This window comes from Hylobates moloch, unplaced genomic scaffold (genome assembly GCF_009828535.3).
Source record: "Hylobates moloch isolate HMO894 unplaced genomic scaffold, HMol_V3 SCAFFOLD_9, whole genome shotgun sequence".
Taxonomy (NCBI): Eukaryota; Metazoa; Chordata; class Mammalia; order Primates; family Hylobatidae; genus Hylobates; species Hylobates moloch.
Window position 1 is genome coordinate 8283678 of NW_026652284.1, and position 19223 is coordinate 8302900.

The 19223-nt window shown below is 46.9% G+C and overlaps 1 protein-coding gene across 3 annotated transcripts in view; it reads left to right on the plus strand.

Moving 5' to 3' along the window:
- The window catches only part of CA6 (carbonic anhydrase 6), a 29828-nt gene extending 15058 nt beyond the window's left edge, over positions 1 to 14770 (plus strand). For all 3 annotated transcript variants that reach the window (XM_032760958.2, XM_032760959.2, XM_032760960.1), the window contains 4 exons: positions 1918 to 1987; positions 7318 to 7475; positions 10494 to 10608; positions 14298 to 14770. In XM_032760958.2, coding sequence (XP_032616849.1) covers positions 1918 to 1987; positions 7318 to 7475; positions 10494 to 10608; positions 14298 to 14380 — 426 coding nt within the window. In that variant the 3' untranslated portion in view covers positions 14381 to 14770. The remainder of the gene's footprint in view (positions 1 to 1917; positions 1988 to 7317; positions 7476 to 10493; positions 10609 to 14297) is intronic.
- The last annotated feature ends 4453 nt before the right edge of the window (positions 14771 to 19223 follow it).

Sequence of the window (19223 nt, forward strand, 5' to 3'; positions counted from 1 at the left end):
AAAATGAACAGCCTTGTAGACTCATGGGGACAAAATCAAGTATGGCAACACACACACACACACACACACACACACACACACACACACACACACATATATATATATATAAAATGGAAGTCCCAGAAGGAGAGGAAAGTGGAAGAAAAACACACACACAAAAAAAACAATGGCCCAAAAGCCTCAAATCTGAGGAAAAACATAAATTTATCAATCCAAGAAACTAAAAAAACTCCAAGTCTGATAAATAAACCCCAAGTCTAGATACATCAAAAATCAAACTGCTGAAAGCAGCAAGAGAAAAGGGATTTATTATATGTAGGGGAATGACAGTACAATTAATGGCTGACTTTTCAAGTCATCAGAACACAGTGGAATGACTGTCAATCAAGAATTCTATATCCAATAAACCACCCTTCAAAAATGAAGGCGAAACAAAGAGATTCCCAGATATACGAAAACCAGTATAATTGCTAGCCGGTCTATCTTACAAGTCATATATAAGGATGCTCTTCTGGCTGAAAGAAAATGATACCAGATGGTAACTCTGATCCACAGAAAGAAGTGAAGAGTATGGGAAATGGAGAATAGAAAAGACTACATACATATATTTTTTGTGTTTTCTTCTTTTAATTTCTTTTTAAAAACCATCAAGATTATTTAAAGCAATGACTATACCACTGTATATACCACTGGCTTATAATATATGTAGATGTAATGCATATGACAAAAATAGAAGAAAGGATGAGGAAGAAATAGAGCTCTTTTGAAGAAAAGTTGCTATATTTTACTGAAATTAAATTAATATTAACCTGACATAGATTGTGATTGAGTTGTATATGGTAATCATTTGAGCAACCACTAAGAAAATAACCAAAAATGATTAAATGGTACATGAGAAGTATTTGCTTAACACAAAAGAAGGCAGTAAAGGTGGACCAATGCAACAAAAAAGGCACGAGACATCTATAAAACAAACAGCAAATGCAGTCATAAAGCCAAGAAAGCCAAATTTATGCACAGTGAAAGAGATCAACACCACTTGACTGAAAAGAGCCATTGAAAATAGATCTTTTTCACCCAAAGCAACTTTTCTGACTGTTAAAGTCAATACTCATACAGGAAGAGTGACCTGGTGTTGAGGGAATTGTAGTCATTCTGCCTTGGACATCTGGCTCTCTGTCGGAATGAGGATGAAGAAGGCAGCTTGTGAGATCAAGCCCTCCTCATCACAAAGAATCTGACTGTGGCTGACACTGCCCAAAACAAGTGTACAGGCCTGGCGCAGTGGCTCACGCCTGTAATCCCAGCACTTTGGGAGGCCGAGATGGGCCAATCACCTGAGGTCAGGAGTTCGAGACCCGCCTGGACAACATGGTGAAACCCCGTCTCTACTAAAAATACAAAAAAATTAGCCAGGCGTGGTGGTGGGCACCTGTAATTCCAGCTACTCGGGAGGCTGAGGCAGGAGAATTGCTTGAACCCTGGAGGCAGAGGTTGCAGTGAGCCGAGATCATGCCACTGCACTCCAGCCTGGGGAAGAGGGCAAGAGTCTCTCTTAAAAAACAACAACAACAACAACAAAAAACTCACAACCAAACAAACAAAAACAAGCGCACAGGGGACTTTTTTAGAGTAAGAGTTGGCCATTTCTGAGGGCATCACCAAGACCGAGAAGCTTCTTTCCCTGGAAGCTGCCAAAATACTTCAGATGGTGCCTTTCTGGAAGGACTCATGAACCTGCGTGTTGGTAGCAAAGAAGAGCCAGACTGTCTCTGCCAAAACACAAGACGGCACAGGCTGCCTCTCCTTACTCTCTAGGCTTGGCCAAATCAGCTAGAAAGCTGAGTGGCTGGATTAGTAGAGACGGTGCTGGGGCCTCTTCTTCACTTACGCTCAGTGCTCTGCGTTTCTCTGCAGGTGAAGAATTACCCTGAAAACACTTATTACAGCAACTTCATTTCTCATCTGGCCAACATCAAGTTCCCAGGTAAGGGAAGCCAACTGTGGCTGCAGGAGGGAAGGGGAATGAATGTGAGTGTGCGTGTGAGGTCGGCCCAGGGCGCAGGGGATTGATGCTGGTGGGGAGGGTGGCCAGCGGGCCCTGCCAAGGGAGTCCACCCCTCCCTGTGCCAGGTTACTTGTTCCAGTGATTTCTGCTGTTGGCTTAGGCAGCAAACCTCTCTGAGAAGCCTGTGCATAAATTCGATGTGTCAGTTCCCATGATTGGAACTTCTGGCTGGAGTTGCACTAAGTAGGCATATCCTTGCTTTGATGACTGTCACCTCAGCTGGCAGTGACAGTCCTGGCGGCTAGAGAGATGTCCACTTGGCTCCAAGCTGAGATGAATGCCAAGAGGGAAGCCCTCGTCATACCACTTGAATATAGACACTCGGGGTGTTCTTCCGTCCCCTCTCCTCCAGAGGGTGGCATTCTTGTAAGAGCCATCTCCCACCCAGGGTCAACCCTTGACTTTTGAGCTATAACCACAATAGCTCTGCATCCTCGACTTCACACGTCCCATTCCGGCCACAGCTCCCAGCCTCCCAGTCCTCTGACTTCGGCACCCCGCCCCTCCTGCAATTCACCTGACCCGAGTCCTCCAAACCTGGGGCTTCCACATTCTCGCTCCTAGTGACGCCTGTGTCCTTTCATCTCTCTCCCAGCTTAGATTCCACCCCGACACTCTCAAGTCTCCCTCAACACTCCCATGCAAACACCCTCTAGCCCTCACCCCTCCACCCCTCCACAAACTCACCTGGCAAAGCTCCAGACCAACTCTGGAGCTTTTTAAGTTATTTTCTTAGTGGTTGGCTGGCAGCCAAACAGCTGAATGCAACTGGACAGAAATCCATAGACATCTAACTGGTATTATTATCGTTATTATTTTTGAGATGCGGTCTTGGTCTGTTGTGCAGGCTAGGGTACAGTGGCGCGATCATGGCTCAGTGCAGCCTCGACCTCTGGGGCTCAGTTGATCCTCCTACCTCAGCCTCATGAGTAGCTGGGACTACAGGTGCACCACCATGCTTGGCTGGTTTTTTGTATTTTTAGTAGGGACAGGGTCTCACCATGTTCTCAGGCTGGTCTTGAACTCCTGGGCTCAAGTGATCCGCCTGCCTCAACTTCCCAAAGTTTTGGGATTCTAGGCATGAGCCACCACACCTGGCCAACTGGTATTATTTTTTATTCATAGCTACAAATATGAACAGTGCCCAGAAATCCTAACGTACCACCCTGGGCATTTTCTTTCTGACCTCCCAAATTCTTGTCACACGCTTTCTCTCCTCTCCTGAAGCCCCTGTGCCCGGGCTCCAGCAACTCCCCTGGAGCTGACGCTCCCCCTCCCACTCCATTGAGAAGACAGAAGCCACAGGCCAGAAACTCTCTGCTCCTTAACCCACATGTATCTGGACCAAATTCCACAACCCCTCTTCAGCTGCAACGGACGGACGACAAATCCCTGCTCTTGTCAACACCACCCCTCCCACGTGGGGCCCAACCCCGCTCCTCTCCCACGCTCAGGGCCTCCTTTCCTGCCATTCTCTCCCCGGTCTTCTGCATCGTTGATTTCTCTCTCTCTCTTTTTCTTTTTTGAGACGGAGTCTTGCTCTGTCACCAGGCTGGAGTGCAGTGGCATGATCTCGGCTCACTGCAACCTCCACCTCCCGGGTTCAAGTGATTCCCCTGCCTCAGCCCCCTGAGTAGCTGGAATTACAGGCACACACCACCATGCCTGGCTAATTTTTTGTATTTTAGTAGAGACAGGGTTTCACCATGTTGGCCAGGATGGTCTCGATCTCCTGACCTCATGATCTACCCGCCTCGGCCTCCCAAAGTGCTGGGATTACAGGCGTGAGCCACCACGCCCGGTCTGCGTCATTGATGTCTTACTCTTTATTAAAGCCTCCTGCTCAGCACACACATCTGCCCTAATTCCTCCCACCTCCAAACACAAGCAAACAAACGTTATCTCCTGACCTTACCATTCCCCAGCTTCCCCCCAGTTCTCTGGCTCCCCTTGAAAAGGTCATAGAATAGTCCTGTTCTCCGTTCTCACCCACCCTACCCTGAGCTGGCTCCGCTGCTCCACGGAGCCGGAGTGATGGTCAGATCTATGGGCCACTCTTCTTCTCTTGTCTTAGTTTACCTTCAAAGGGTGGTCTGGTGCACCCCAGCTCTGCCCTCTCACTCTCTTTCTGGCTCCTGCCCTAAATGTTGGGTGGAGTCAGGCTCTGTCTCATCTCAGTGACTCCATGCAGTCCCACGGCCTGAATTAAAACTTAGCACTTAAGTCTGGGTGCGGTGGCTCACACCTGTAATCCCAGCACTTTGGGAGGCAGAGGCGGGCTGATCACCTGAGGTCAGGAGTTTGAGACCAGCCTGGCCAACATGGTGAAACCCCGTCTCTACTAAAAATGCAAAAATTAGCCAGGCGTGGTGGCACACGCCTGTAATCCCAGCTACTCGGGAGGCTGAGGCAGGAGAATTGCTTAAACCCGGGAGGTGGAGGTTGCAGCTAGCTGAGATTGCGCCACTGCACTCCAGCCTGGATGACAGAGTGAGACATCTCAAACAACAACAACAACAACAAACGTACCACTTAAACCATTTTAAATGTACAGTTCAGTAGCATTAAGAACATTCACAATGTGATGCAACCATCACCCCCCTCCATTGCCGGAACTTTCTTTGGTCTTCCTAAACTGAAACTCTGTACCCATTCAACAGTAACTCCCCATCTTCCCTTCCAGCTTCTGGTAACCATAGTTTCTGTCTCTAAGGATTTGACTATTCTAGGTACCTCATATAAGTAGAATCATACAGTATTTGTCTTTTTTTTTTTTGGTCTGGATTATTTCACTGAGCATAATGTCTTTTAGGTTTGCCCACATTGTAGCATGTTATCAGAATTTCATTCCTTTTAAAGGCTGAAGTGGCCGGGCAAGGTGACTCATGCCTGTAATCCCAGTAGTTTGGGAGGCCAAGGCTGGTGGAGCACTTGAGGTCAGGAGTTTGAGACCAGCCTGGCCAACATGATGAAACCCCGTCTCTACTAAAAATACAAAATTAGGCCGGGCGCGGTGGCTCACGCTTGTAATCCCAGCACTTTGGGAGGCCGAGGCGGGTGGATCACGAGGTCAGGAGATCGAGACCACGGTGAAACCCCGTCTCTACTAAAAATACAAAAAAAATTAGCCGGGCGTGGTGGCGGGCGCCTGTAGTCCCAGCTACTCGGAGAGGCTGAGGCAGGAGAATGGCGTGAACCCGGGAGGCGGAGCTTGTAGTGAGCCGAGATCGCGCCACTGCACTCCAGCCTGGGCGACAGAGCGAGACTCCGTCTCAAAAAAAAAAAAAAAAAAAAACAAAATTAGCCAGGTGTTATGGAGGGTGCCTGTAATCCCAGCTACTCAGGAGGCTGAGGCAGGAGAATCGCTTGAACCCGGGAGGCAGAGGTTGCAGTGAGCTGAGATTGCGCCACTGCAGTCCAGTCTAGGTGACAGAGTGAGACTCTGCCTCAAAAAAAAAAAAAAAAAAAGGCTGAAGTATATTCCATTGTGTGGATATATGATATTTTGTGTATCCATTTATTTACTGGTGAACATTTCGGTGGCTTCAACCTTTCGGCTATTGTGAGGTAACGCTGCTACGAATATGGGTGTACAAGTATCTCTGAGTTCCTGCTTTCATTTCTTTTGGGTAGATAGTAGAATTTCTGGGTCACATGGTAATCTATTTTTTTTTAATTTTAATTTTTTTTGTTTTCTGAGACAGAGCCTCGCTGGGTGGGGGAGTGCAGTGGCTCAATCTCGGCTCACTGCAACCTCTGCCTTCCGAGTTCAAGTGCTCCTCCTGCCTCAGCCTCCCGAGTAGCTGGGATTACAGGCACTTGCCACCATGCCCAGCTAATTTTTGTATTTTTAGTAGAGACGGGGTTTCACCATGTTGGCCAGGCTGGTCTCGAACGCCTGACCTCAAGTGATCTGCCCGCTTTGGCCTCCCAAAGTGCTGGGATTACAGGTGTGAGCCGCCATACCTGGCCATATGTTTATTTTTTGAGGAACCATTATACTATTTTCCATGGTGGCTGTATCATGATTCTGGAATTTTTCCATGGTGGCTGTATCATGATTCCGGAATTTGACTGTCGCTTAAATATATTAGAGTTACAAAAATAAATCTCTACCACAGAGCGCTTTTGGAGGTTATATCTTGAAATCTTCCAATAATAATAAAACTTGGAACGCTTTTGCCTACTCATGGGCTTATGCACTCTGAGACATTGTGGCCTTGGTTGAACAGACCTACCTACGTATGTACCAAAACTATGTTGTCTGCCTTTAAGAAGCACAAAAGTGCTCAGGGAAAGTGAAGCAAAATCCAACTCAATCCTGTGTTGCCTTGAGAGTCTCGTGCTGAGCTCAGGGGCTCAGTGTTGTTGACATGAATGAGACAAGGACCTCTCTAGAGCAGGAGCAGGTGTGGCTGCTGCAGGAGCTTTGCAGGCCTGGTGGAAGTGGCCCCTCCCTAAGCCCCACCTGTGGCTGGGCTTGGTTCCTAGCGGGTGTGGCAGGAAGAGCTCAGGACCAAATGCCTGTACCTGGACCCTGGCTTAGTTCTGATTCTGCATTTATTATTTAAAAAAATTAAAAAAAAAACTTATCGTAGAGACAGGGCCTCCCTGTGTTGCCCAGGCTGGTCTTGAACTCTTGGCCCCAAGCAATCCTCCCGCCTTGGCCTCCCAGAGTGTTGAGATCGCAAGCGTGAGCCACTGTGCCCGGCCTGATTCTGCATTTACAACTGCTGTCTACCCACTTCTCAATGAGCCCAAACCAAGGCATGTTGGTCTTTCTTCGAGGGCACTTACCCAGAAGTCGCCAGGGGCCACATTTATTTCTTTCATTGATCATAAAATGTGTCCTCTGCCTAGCCATGATAATGGTGACCGCAGCAGTTACACTTAGGAGTACTTCCCTATGTAGTGGTTCAATGCCAGTCGCTTTCCAGGCGTTATTCCTCCTTATCCTCACAACAATCCTGCTGATTATTCCCTTTCTACCGATGAGAAAACGGCCCCAGAGTGAGCACCCGGCCAAGAGCACTCAGCCAGGAGGAGGTGTCTGAGTGCGTCTATCCCCAAAGTCTCTCCTCTCAATCCCTTCCAGGGAGAAGCAAACTGGGAAATTGTTTCCTAATCATCAGCTTCTATGTTCTGCTGAACTCAAGAGATTGGAACCTGGTGAGGCCTGGGCCTGAGCTGTCCTCCCGAGGGGCAGCAGTGGTCCCTGACATTCTGTTACCTTCTGTCTTCTTGGTCAGGACAAAGAACAACCCTGACTGGCCTTGACATTCAGGACATGCTGCCCAAGAACCTCCAGCACTACTACACCTACCATGGCTCACTCACCACTCCTCCCTGCACTGAGAACGTCCACTGGTTTGTGCTGGCAGATTTTGTCAAGCTCTCCAGGACACAGGTAATGTATGGCATCACTTTGCCGAAGTCTTCCCATTCGATTGCCTGGTTAACAAGTGTTCTCCCCAGCATCTCAACGAACGTCAACAACTAGGTGGTCCTACAGTATTTTCTGTGTGCAGGGCTACTGTGCCTCATGCAGCCAACTTTTTCTTTTGTGAGACAGAGTCTCGCTCTGTCACCTAGGCTGGAGTGCAGTGGCACGATCTTGGCTCACTGCAACCTCCGCCTCCCAGGTTCAAGCAATTCTCCTGCCTCAGCCTCCCGAGTAGCTGGGACTACAGGCATGCGCCACCATGCCCAGCTAGTTTTTATTTTAGTAGGGACAGGGTTTTACCATGTTGCCCAGGCAGGTCTCAAACTCCTGGGTTCAAGCAATCTGCCTGTCTTAGCCTCCCAAAGTGCTGGGATTACAGGTGTGAGCCACTGCGCCCGGCCATCTCCTTTTCTTAAACTTTTCATTTCCTTAGAAAAAGGTGGAAAAGACCCCTGCTCAAGGACACCCACACCCCAAAATGTTGCCAGTCAGGCTAGAAGTGCCCCCAGACACCTGACAAAAGCAAACGGTAAATTATCTCTGGGAAAATGACCTTAAATCCACACCTAGAAGAATTTTCACAGATAAAGTTACCTGAAATTAGCTCAATTAAGAAAAAAAAATACAAAGCATATGAGAAAAAAAGACATTATAAATGAGAACCAGCAGACTCAGACCTACAAAGACTTCAGTTAGTGCAATTATCCAACAATTAATATGACATAAGACTGTTTAATATGTATAAAAGGTTTAAATATGAGAAAAGAGCAAAAAAGTATAAAAATGGACATCCAGACTTGGGACAAAAACTCAAATAGAATTTCTAGAAATGGAAAAATAGTATCAAAAATTAATAATCCAGGCCAGTTGCATTGTCTCATGCCTGTAATCCCAGCACTTTGGGAGGCCGAAGTGGATGGATCACCTGAGGTCAGGAGTTTGAGATCAGCCTGGCCAACATGGTGGAACCCCGTCTCTACTAAAAGTACAAAAAATTAGCCAGTCGTGGTGGTGGGCGCCTGTAATCCCAGCTACTTAGGAGGCTGAGATGGAAGAATCACTTGAACCTGGGAGGTGGAGGTTGCAGTGAGCTGAGATTGCACCACTACACTCCAGCCTGGGCAACAGAGCAAAACCCTGTCTCAAAAAAAAAAAAAAAAAAAAAAAAATTGGCCCGGCATGATGGCTCAACGCCTGTAATCCCAGCACTTTGGGAGGCCAAAGTGGGCAGATCATGAGGTCAGGGGTTTGAGACCAGCCTGGCCAACATGGTGAAACCCTGTCTCTACTAAAGATACAAAAAATTAACCGGGCGCAGAGGTGCGAGCCTATAATCCCAGCTACTTAGGAGGCTTGAGGCAGGAGAATCGCTTGAACCCAGGAGGCGGACATTGCAGTGAGCTGAGATCCTGCCATTGCACTCCAGCCTGGGCAACATGGCGAGACTCCATCTCAAAAAAAAAAAAAAAAAAAACAAAACCCAATGAATGGGTTTAACAGCATGTTAGATACAGTTTGAGAGAGAATTAGTAAATTGGAGACAGCCAACAACATTATCTAGAATGCAGCACAGAGAAAAAGAGATGGAACTATGAAAAGAAGTGAAGAGACATAGTATACTAGAAAGGTCTAGTAAATGTCTAATCGAAATCCTAGAAGGAGAAGAGAGGCAGAGTAGGGAAGAGGCATGATTTGATAAAATATTAGCTGACAATTTTCAGGAAGAGATACCAAGTCATATATTCAAGAATGCCAATTAGTTTCTCTCTGTCTCTCTCTCTCTCTCTCTCTCTGGGTGTGTATATATATGTGTGTATGTATACACAACACCCTGCACTAAACGCATCACACTGAAATCATCAAAGACAAAGAAACAATTTAAAAATTAGCCAGAAAGAAAAGACAGATTGTCATGAAAAGAGTATTATTAGACAGAGACTTGATTTAACAGCGACATGAAAGTCAGAAGGGAGTGGAAACATAATTTCAAAGTGCCGAGGGAAAAAAAATAGCCAAGATAGAATTGTATGTGCAGCAAAAATGCCTTTCAAGGATATAGACAAAATACAGACATTTTCAGGCCGGGTGAGGTGGGAGGCTGAGGTGGGCGAATGGCCTGAGGAGTTTGAGACCAGCGTGGCCAAAATGGTGAAACCCCATCTCTACTAAAAATATACAAATTATCTGGGTGTGGTGGCGGACGCCTGTAGTCTCAGCTAGTCAGGAGGCTGAGGCAGGAGAGAATAACTTGAACCCGGGAGGTGGAGGTTGCAGTGAGCCGAGATCGCGTCACTGCACTCCAGCCTGGCGACAGAGCGAGACTCCAGTCTCAGAAAAAAAAAAAAGAAAAAAGAAAAACCCGACATTTTCAGAAAAACAAAAATTGAGTTTGCCACTTGATGTATTTCTGCTTCTTCTTTCTCTCCTTTCTACTGTTGGACAAATACTCATATAAAAAGCTGAAAAGAGAGCTTGTGTGCAGATACCTGTTGGAAGAATGCACAGATAGATTAGTTCTGGAATAGTGCCTGACATAACGGCACCCAGAACCTCCCCTGGACTTGAGATCCTCTTACAGTCACTTCATCAGGGTTATATAAATCCAAGCTCTAGCCCAGTTGTTAATTCTTTTTTTTTTTTTTTTTATGAGAGAGTTTCGCTCTGTCTCCCAGGCTGGAGTGCAGTTGCGTGATATTGGCTTACTGCAGCCTCTGCCTCCCAGGTTCAAGTGATTCTCCTGCCTCAGCCTCCTGAGTAGCTGGGATTACAGGTGCACACAACCATGATCAGCTAATTTTCATATTTTTAGTAGAGAAGGGGTTTCACTATGTTGGCCAGGCTGGTCTCCAACTCCTGAGCTCAAGTGATCCGCCCGCCCCAGCCTCCCAAAGTGTTGGGATTACACTGTGCCCGGCCAATTGTTATTTTTTTTTAATTACCCAGTGCCTGTTCCCCTCCATAATGCACTCATATTGCCCCCAGGTTTGGAAGCTGGAGAATTCCTTACTGGATCACCGCAATAAGACCATCCACAATGATTACCGCAGGACCCAGCCCCTGAACCACAGAGTGGTAGAATCCAACTTCCCGAATCAGGGTGAGTGACATTGACTCTTGATCATGTTCTGCAGTTTAACTCCTGTTTTGCTCCTTCCTCTAGGTAGACCCATCTCTTCTGGCAATAGTAAGGGAAGGAGAGTCATTTCAGTAGCAAGAGGCTCAGGTGGGCCAAGCTGCACAGGGCTTGGGCAGAGAGGGTGATGACTTTTTCCCAGCCCAGGCAGGGATGCCAGTGAGTAGAATACAAGAGACAATCAGGAGCGACAGCTACGTGATTTATTACCTACCTAGTCTTGGCTAGAGATAGCAGGAGAAGCAAGAAGACCGCAACATCCAGAAGCTCTCATAAGAGTGTAGGTTCAAGTTAACCTTTTTTTTTTTTTTTTTTTTTTTTTTTTTTTTTTTTTTTTGGAGACAGAGTCTTGCTCTGTCACCTGGGCTGGAGTGCAGTGGTGCAATCTCTTCTCACTACAACCTCTACCTCCCGGGTTCAAGCAATTCTCCTGCCTCAACCTCCCCAGTAGCTGGGATTACAGGCACCTACCACCACGCCCGGCTAATTTTTTTTTTTTTTTTTTTTTTTTAACAGAAATGGGGTTTTGCCATATTGGCCAGGCTGGTCCCAAACTCCTGACCTCAAGTGATCTGCCCACCTCGGCCTCCCAAAGTGCTGGGATTACAGGCGTGAGCCACCGCGCCTGGCAAAGTTAACCTTATTAACCCCACTCAGATTATTTCCTGCGCATCTTGATCGTAGTCTGTGTTATGAACCCACCCCCAGCGCCTCCTATACATTCTCTCAAAGTGGAGTTAACTAGACCATACATTGTTCATTGCATCTGCCTGGGGCGCAGGCCCCAGACCCCAGTGTGCTGGAAGTAGGTGCGGGCAGGCCAGCCTCCGCTGCATCCTCCAATTCCTTGGATCAGGCTCCAACTGTGTCCTTGGCTCACCTCGTTTCTGTGTTGGCAAGAATGTAAATATTTCACAGCCTCCTCATCTTTATTTTGTCTGCTTTCTGTAAAGCTGTGGTGAATCCATTGTCTTTACAGCCCATTCTGTTAACCATTCCTGATACCTTTATATTTCCCAATACAGTAGAATCAGCACCCTATCAATATTGTGTACTCAATATTAACCCACTTTTTTTTCTTTTTTGAGACAAGGTCTCAGTCTGTTGTCCAGGCTGGAGCTCAGTGGCACAAGCACGGCTCACTGCAGCCTCAACCATCCAGGCTCAAGTGATCCTCCCACCTCAGCCTCCCCAGTAGCAGGGACTGCAGGCACACACCACCATATCCAGCCACTATTTTTGTATTTTTTGTAGAGATGGAATCTTACTATGTTGCTCAGACTGGTCTCAAACTCCTGGCCACAAGCAATCCTCCCCCCTCAGCCTCCCAAAGTGCTGGGGTTATAGGCACGAGCCACCTGGTTCGGCCTTATCCCACCTTTATGTGTACCTTTTAAAACTTAAATTTCCGCCGGGTGCGGTGGCTCATGCCTGTAATCCCAGCACTTTGGGAGGCCGAGGCGGGCAGATCACGAGGTCAGGAGATCGAGACCATCCTGGCTAACATGGTGAAACCCCGCCTCTACTAAATATACAAAAAATTAGCCAGGTGAGGTGGCGGGCACCTGTAGTCCCAGCTACTGGGGAGGCTGAGACAGAAGAATGGCGTGAATCCGGGAGGCAGAGCTTGCAGTGAGCCGAGATTGCCCCACTGCACTCCAGCCTGGGCAAGAGAGAGAGAGAGACTCTGTCTCAAAAAAAAAAAAAAAAAAAAAAAAAACACTTACATTTCCACCTCCCCAACCCGAATAAGGCCTATTTGTGATTTTCTCCCCACCTTTCCTTCCTGGTTCACTTATTGAATTAACAGGGGATATAGGTGTTTTCTATACTGTTTCCTCCAATACAATTCACTCCTCCAATACAATACTAACAGAGGAAAAAACTGCCATCAGTTACAGTAATCATTTCCCCATATTATACAACATTAGCGGCAAGAACCCTTTTTCCAAAGGTGATGTCGTTTTTAACAGGTCCAATTGCAGGCAGGCTGACCAAAGGGAGCTTAGACTCATGGGTCTGTCTCCTAATTCTTTTGGAGTCTCTCACTCTGTCACCCAGGCTGGAGTGCAGTGGTGCAATCTCACGGGCTCGCTGCAACCTCCGCCTCCCGGATTCAAGCGATTCTCCTGCCTCAGCCTCCCAAGTAGCTGGGATTACAGGCACACGCCCCCATGCCAGGCTAATTTTTGTATTTTTAGTAGAGATGGGATTTCACCATGTTGGTTAGGCTGGTCTTGAACTCCTGACCTCAGGTGATCTGCCTGCCCGGCCTCCCAAAGTGCTGGGATTACAGGTGTGAGTCAATGTGCCTGGCCTGTCTCCTAGTTCTAAATGTTGCCATGTTTCCCCTGCTTTCCCTGAAACAATTTTACGCTATTCTTGCAATAGTCACCAACAGACTGCGTATCGTTCTATATGCCACATCTGAAATGGTTTTTCCACTAGAGCCTCACTCTGGCATCTCCTCACGAGGGGGTCAGATGTTCTAGGTACTGGCCCCAGACTGAGGTATTCCATGCTGTGATTTGTCTGTAGGTCCACTGAGAATCGCTGTTCAGGATCGATTACTTCAACTCCCAGTTCAGCATCAGAGGGCTTCCTTACCCCCAGGGAACCTGAATTGTGGCTTTCCTTTGCTGATTATAGAACAGAGAACTGGGCGTCATCTTGGCCCACCTTCCCTCAGGCCTGGATTTTTCTTTTTCTTTCTTTCTTTCTCTTTCTTTCTTTCTTTCTTTCTTTCTTTCTTTCTTTCTTTCTTTCTTTCTTTCTTTCTCTTTTCTTTCTTTCTTTTCTTTCTTTCCTTCCTTCCTTCCTTCTTCTTTCTTTCTTCCTTTCTTTCTTTCTTTTCTTCTTTCTTTCTTTCTTCTTTTTTCACAGAGTCTTGCTGTGTTGCCCAGACTGGAGTGCAATGGCGCAATCTTGGCTCCCTGCAGCCATGACCTCCAGGGCTCAAGCAATCCTCCTACCTCAGCCTTCCAAGTAGCTGGGAGTAGCATGTACCACCACACCCAGCTAATTTTTGTATTTTTTTTGTAGAGACGGGGTTTGGCCATGTGGCCCAGGCTGGTCTCGAACTCCTGAGCTCAAGCAATCCACCCACTTCAGCCTCCCAAAGTGCTGGGATTACAGGCATGAGCCATCGCGCCTGGCCAGGCCCAGATTTCTATGTAGCAGTGATTGGCTCTGGTCAACCCAGCTGCGTGACTCATGGTATTTCACTGTTCTGTAGAGAACTGTACCCCAGCGGGGTTGATATCATTAACCCACTCACAAGGAATGAATCGAGAAACCAAGGTCAGTTACAAAAACAAGAAGATGGCCAAATACGGACCTCTTGCAATTTATTTACTAGGAAACACCTATATCCCCTCAGGCAAGGGCCACGGGGCATCACGGGAGAAGCCAAAATCCAAGAGTACAGCCCACCTCAACACGCCACCCCTTGGCTCTGGGCAGCTTGGAAGCCTGAGTTCAAACACAGTGAAGATGCGTAAAGGCAATGCACTGGGCACGTGGAGAGCATTCTAAGGAATCAAAAGACTTCCCAAAAATACGATGCGGGTATGGTGTCTGGCGGTCCCCCTTCTCTGTTTTTGTGAGGACTGTACAAGGTTTAACCATTTCCGACTAACTCCTTCTTTTTACAGAATATACTCTAGGCTCTGAATTCCAGTTTTACCTACGTAAGATTGAGGAAATTCTTGAGTACTTAAGAAGAGCATTGAAATGAGGAAAGCTAAGAGGAAGATTCAATATTAACTAGCTTGAAGCCTGACCTAGCCAGAAGAGGTGCCTGTCCGCTGCAGCCGCACCCTGCCTTGTCTAAGAAACCACGTGTGTCTGGAACACACTGCTCCCTCTGGGGCAGCTGTTGAGTTTCTGATTGAAAGAGGGAAACGATCATCCTGGACAGGAAGTGAGATGGCTTCAGTTCAAGAGAAGGGATCTGAGTTAGACATCACCAGTGGAAATTGATTGGAACAGAAACTTAAAGGAAATAGAACCCTAACTATTCTCCCATCAAATCATATATGTTGACCTATCGAAATTATAAACCAGCCTGACCTGTCCTTTAGCATTAGATGTAATAAAATAACTTTGGAAATTTGTCATTTAAAAATTTCTTTCCTATTCCTTTGTATTACTTCAAATATCCCTTCTTTGTTCTGCCCACCCCCCACTCTTCCCCCCACTTCCCCCCCCACCACACACAGGTGAAGTGATAGAGATCAAAGTGGGAGGGATTTCCAAGACTAAGATTAATAAAAAGGAGAGAGGTGTTTTTTGTTGTTGTTGCTAATTTTTTTGAGATGGAGTCTCACTCTGATGCCACGCTGGAGTGCAGTAGCACAATCTCGGCTCACTGCAACCTTCGCCTCCTGGGTTCAAGCAATTCTCCTGCCTCAGCCTCCCCGAGTAGCTGGGACTACAGGTGCGCACCACCACACCCAGCTAATTTTTTGTATTTTTAGTAGAGACGGGGTTTCACCATGTTTCTCAGGATGGTCTCGATCTCTTGACCTTGTGATCCACCCACCTCGGCCTCCCAAAATGCTGGGATTACAGGTGTGAGCCACCGCACTCGGCCTTTTTTTTTTTTTCCTTTGAGACAGAGTCTCGCTTTGTTGCTCAGGCTGGAATCCAGTGGTATAATCTTACTGCAACCTCTGCCTCCTGGGTTCAAGCAATTAACCTGCCTCAGCCTCCCGGGTTCAAGCAATTATCCTGCCTCAGCCTCCCAAGCAGTTGGGATTACAGGTGTGCACCACCACGCCCAGCTAATTTTTGTATTTTTAGTAGAGATGGGGTTTCGCCATGTTGGCCAGGCTGGTCTCAAACTCCTGATCTCAGGTGATCCTCCTGCCTCGGCCTCCCAAAGTGTTGGGATTACAGGCGTGAGCCATCACCCCTGGCCTAGGAAGAGATTCTTACACTGAGAATTTGTCAGTGGGGAAGTTTGGAGCAGTGGCTGTGAGTCAAAGAAAAAACAGGAGACGAGAAAGAAGAAGGGCTCCCAGGACAGGAGAGAAGAGAGGAGACCTCACTGCAAACCCCCTTGTTGGTCAAATGGTGCCTGGGCCTTGTTACCAGACCCAGGTTCAGGCATGCCATTAGTTATGTGGGATGATAACATGACCTCGCAGGGTTCATAGGGCTGTGGCTTCATTAAATAACACTGAGAAGTACCCGGAAGAGTGACCAATATTTTTTATTTTTATTTTTATGTTTATGTTTTTTGAGACAGGGTCTTGCTCTGTGGCCTAGGCTGGAGTGCACTGGTGATCCTAGCTTCATGGCAGCCTCAACCTCTTGGGCTCAAGCGATCTTCCTACCTTGGTCTCCCAAAATGCTGGAATTATAGGCATGAGCCACCACACCTGGCTGCTACTAATTTTCTTGGTCACTTATGCATTCCCTTCATCGATGCCCCTTCCTTCCCATGCCTTAGCTTCCTCCTCACCTCTGATTGAGCTCTGGCTCTTCTGAATTCCTTCTGCTCTTGTTACCACCGTTGTTTTCCCATGTCATTATTTATCATATCCTAAGCACTTCCACCACATGTGACTGCCCTCAGCCCCGAAGGCCACCCTCAATGAACTTGCATTATCCCCAGTTTACAGAAAACAAACCAAGATGTCGACTTGCCCAAGATCTCCTAGGTGGCAGATGAAAAGCCAGGGTTTGAACCCAAGTCTTTTGTATCCACATTCTTTTAACCATAGGAAGCCTCCCTTTCATTTTCTCAACAAGCTTTCTTATGCACCTGCTCTGAGCCTGACATAACATTAAGTGCTGGGGGTTCAGAGATGGGTGAGAACAGCTCCCACACTCCTACAGCTCGGGTCTGGTGAGCAGGGCAGACACTGAAATAAGTAATCGCCATATCGCCCTATGGTGGAGGGAGCGCCTGTGTTTAAAATCCAAGTGCTTGGCCTGGGTTTTGAAGGCCGAGAAAGAGTTCACCTGGGAAACCAAGTCAGAGAGGGGCGGGGGTATTGTAACCCGAGAGTGTAGCATGTACTGATGGGAAGACACCTGGGGAAGTGGAAGCAATTTGGCGTGGTCAGAGGACCAAGTTCAAGGATGCTGGCATGGAAAGCAGGGGGTGTGGCCAGGGGAGGTCGGGCCATCACTAGTATCTTCCTTGCCACTAAAGGGTTTCGGATTTTACCCTGTGGGTGATGGCAGCGACTGCAGGGTTTCCACAGGGGAATGACACGGTGAGATTCATTCTTTCCACCAGATATGCGTGTCTGTAATGAATGAGAGACGCAACAGTGGGTGGTACGGCCAAAGAGCTTACTTACATTCCTGTGGGAAGGCAGAAAAGGAAATGAAGATGGAAATGGGATTACACTCGTCTGCGCTCAGGGATCCAGCCCTCCCACCCCTGAAAATCTATCCTTGAGAGAGACTTGCGGCCGGGCGCGGTGGCTCATGCCTGTAATCCCAGAACTTTGGGAGGCTGAGGTGGGTAGATCATGAGGTCAGGAGATCGAGGCCATCCTGGCCAACGTGGTGAAACCCTGTCTTTACTAAAAATACAAAAATATTAGCTGGGTGTGGTGGCATGTACCTGTAATCCCAGCTACTCGGGAGGCTGAGGCAGGAGAATCGCTTGAACCCGGGAGGCGGAGGTTGCAGTGAGCCGAGATGGCGCCACTGCACTCCATACTGGCGACAGAGTGAGACTCCATCTCAAAAAAAAAAAAAAAAAAAGAAAAGAAAGAAACTTGCAAAAAGCCATTCATGCTGACCTTATTTATGGCAAAATACAGGAAAAAACACAAATGTCCATCAGTTGGGGATTGGTTGACTAAACCAGAGCTATTCACACAACGGAGAACTGCATAGGGCATAACCTCTAGGCTACATTTTTTTTTTTTTTTTTGAGATGGAGTCTCTGTCACCCAGGCTGGAGTGCAGTGGCGCGATCTCAGCTCACTGCAACCTCTGCCTCCCAGGCTCAAGTGATTCTTCTGTGTCAGCCTCCTGAGTAGCTGGGATTACAGGTACATGCCACCAACACTCTGGCTAATTTTTGTAATTTTAGTACAGATGGGGGTTTCGCCATCTTGGCCAGGCTGGTCTCGAACTCCTGACCTCAGATGATCTGCCTGCTTTGGCCTCCCAAAGTGCTGGAATTACAGGCATGAGCCACTGCGCTTGGCCTGTAGGCTACGTTTTTAAGCCTGAAAAAAGCAATTTTACAGATGGCACAAGAAGAGTTAGAAATATGAATATAGTTAAGTATTTGTTTATGTTTTCAAGCACAAACAAGGGAAAAAGAAACCAAAAATAAATTAAAATGGTTTCCTAAAAAGAGAAGGCAGGGGAAGGGTGCTGAGGGTGGTGTGGGAAGGTGGAGTTTTCTGGATGTGCCATGTTTGGTAGTTTTGACTTTGGAACATTAGGCTTTATGTAATTGCAAAGCAAAATTAAGTAAGTAAGGAAAAAAGCATTCCTGAAACATAAAATGCAAGTTATGTTTCAACATAAAAATATAGCGGAACAATTGAACAATTGTACATAGGGTCGGTGGCATAAATACTGATGGATTTTTTCATGTTATTTTAGACATAGTATTTTTCATCTACATACCTCCTGCAGTATATCCTAAGGACAAGAAAAAGTACCAAGGAATCTTAAACAGTACTTAGGAATCCTCTTAATAATTATATTGGTATTTTTATTTTGAAATTGTGTGTGTGCAATTACTATCCTCTACTACTATATGTGCACAAATAATTATGTTATTGTCCTTACTAACAAGATTTCCAGCATAAAAAACAGAGATCCAACTTTAAAAATTAGGCTGGGCTTCATGGCTGACACCTTTAATCCCAGCACTTTGGGAGGCTGAGGTGGGAGGATCACTGGAGCCCAGGAGTTCAAGACCAGCCTGGGTAACACCGCAAGACCTCGTTTCTACAAAAAATAAAAATTTAGCCAGGCATGGTGGTCCATGCCTGTGGTCCCAGCTACTCAGGAGGCTGAGGTGGGAGGATTGCTTGAGCCAGGGAGGTGAAGGCTGCCGTGAGCCATGGTTGTATCACTGCACTCCAGCCTGGGTGACAAAGCAAGACCCTGTCTCAAAAAAAAAATTTACGAAGCTAGATAAAAAACTCTGGAATCATAAATTTAGAAATATCAGTAGAAATTTATAAATTTTTTTTTTTTTTTTTTTTTTAGGGACAGGATCTCGTTATGTTGCCCAGGCTGGAGTGCAGTGGCTATTCACAGGCATGATCCCATTACTGATCAGCACAGGAGTTTTGACCTGATCCATTTCTGACCTGGGCTGGTTCACCCCTCCTTAGGCAACCTGGTTGTCCCCTGCTCCAGGGAGGTCACCATACTGATGCCAGACTTAGTGTGGACACCTGATTGGCACAGTGCACTGCAGCCCAGAACTCCTGGGCTTAAGCTATCCTCCTGCCTCAGCCTTCCAGCTACCTGGGACTACAGGCATGCACCACTGCACTTGGCAATAAATTCTTTTTCTCTTTCTAAAAACATGTATTTCCTAGGTCTGTTCACTGAAACGTCCTACCAACAAAAACAACCTACAA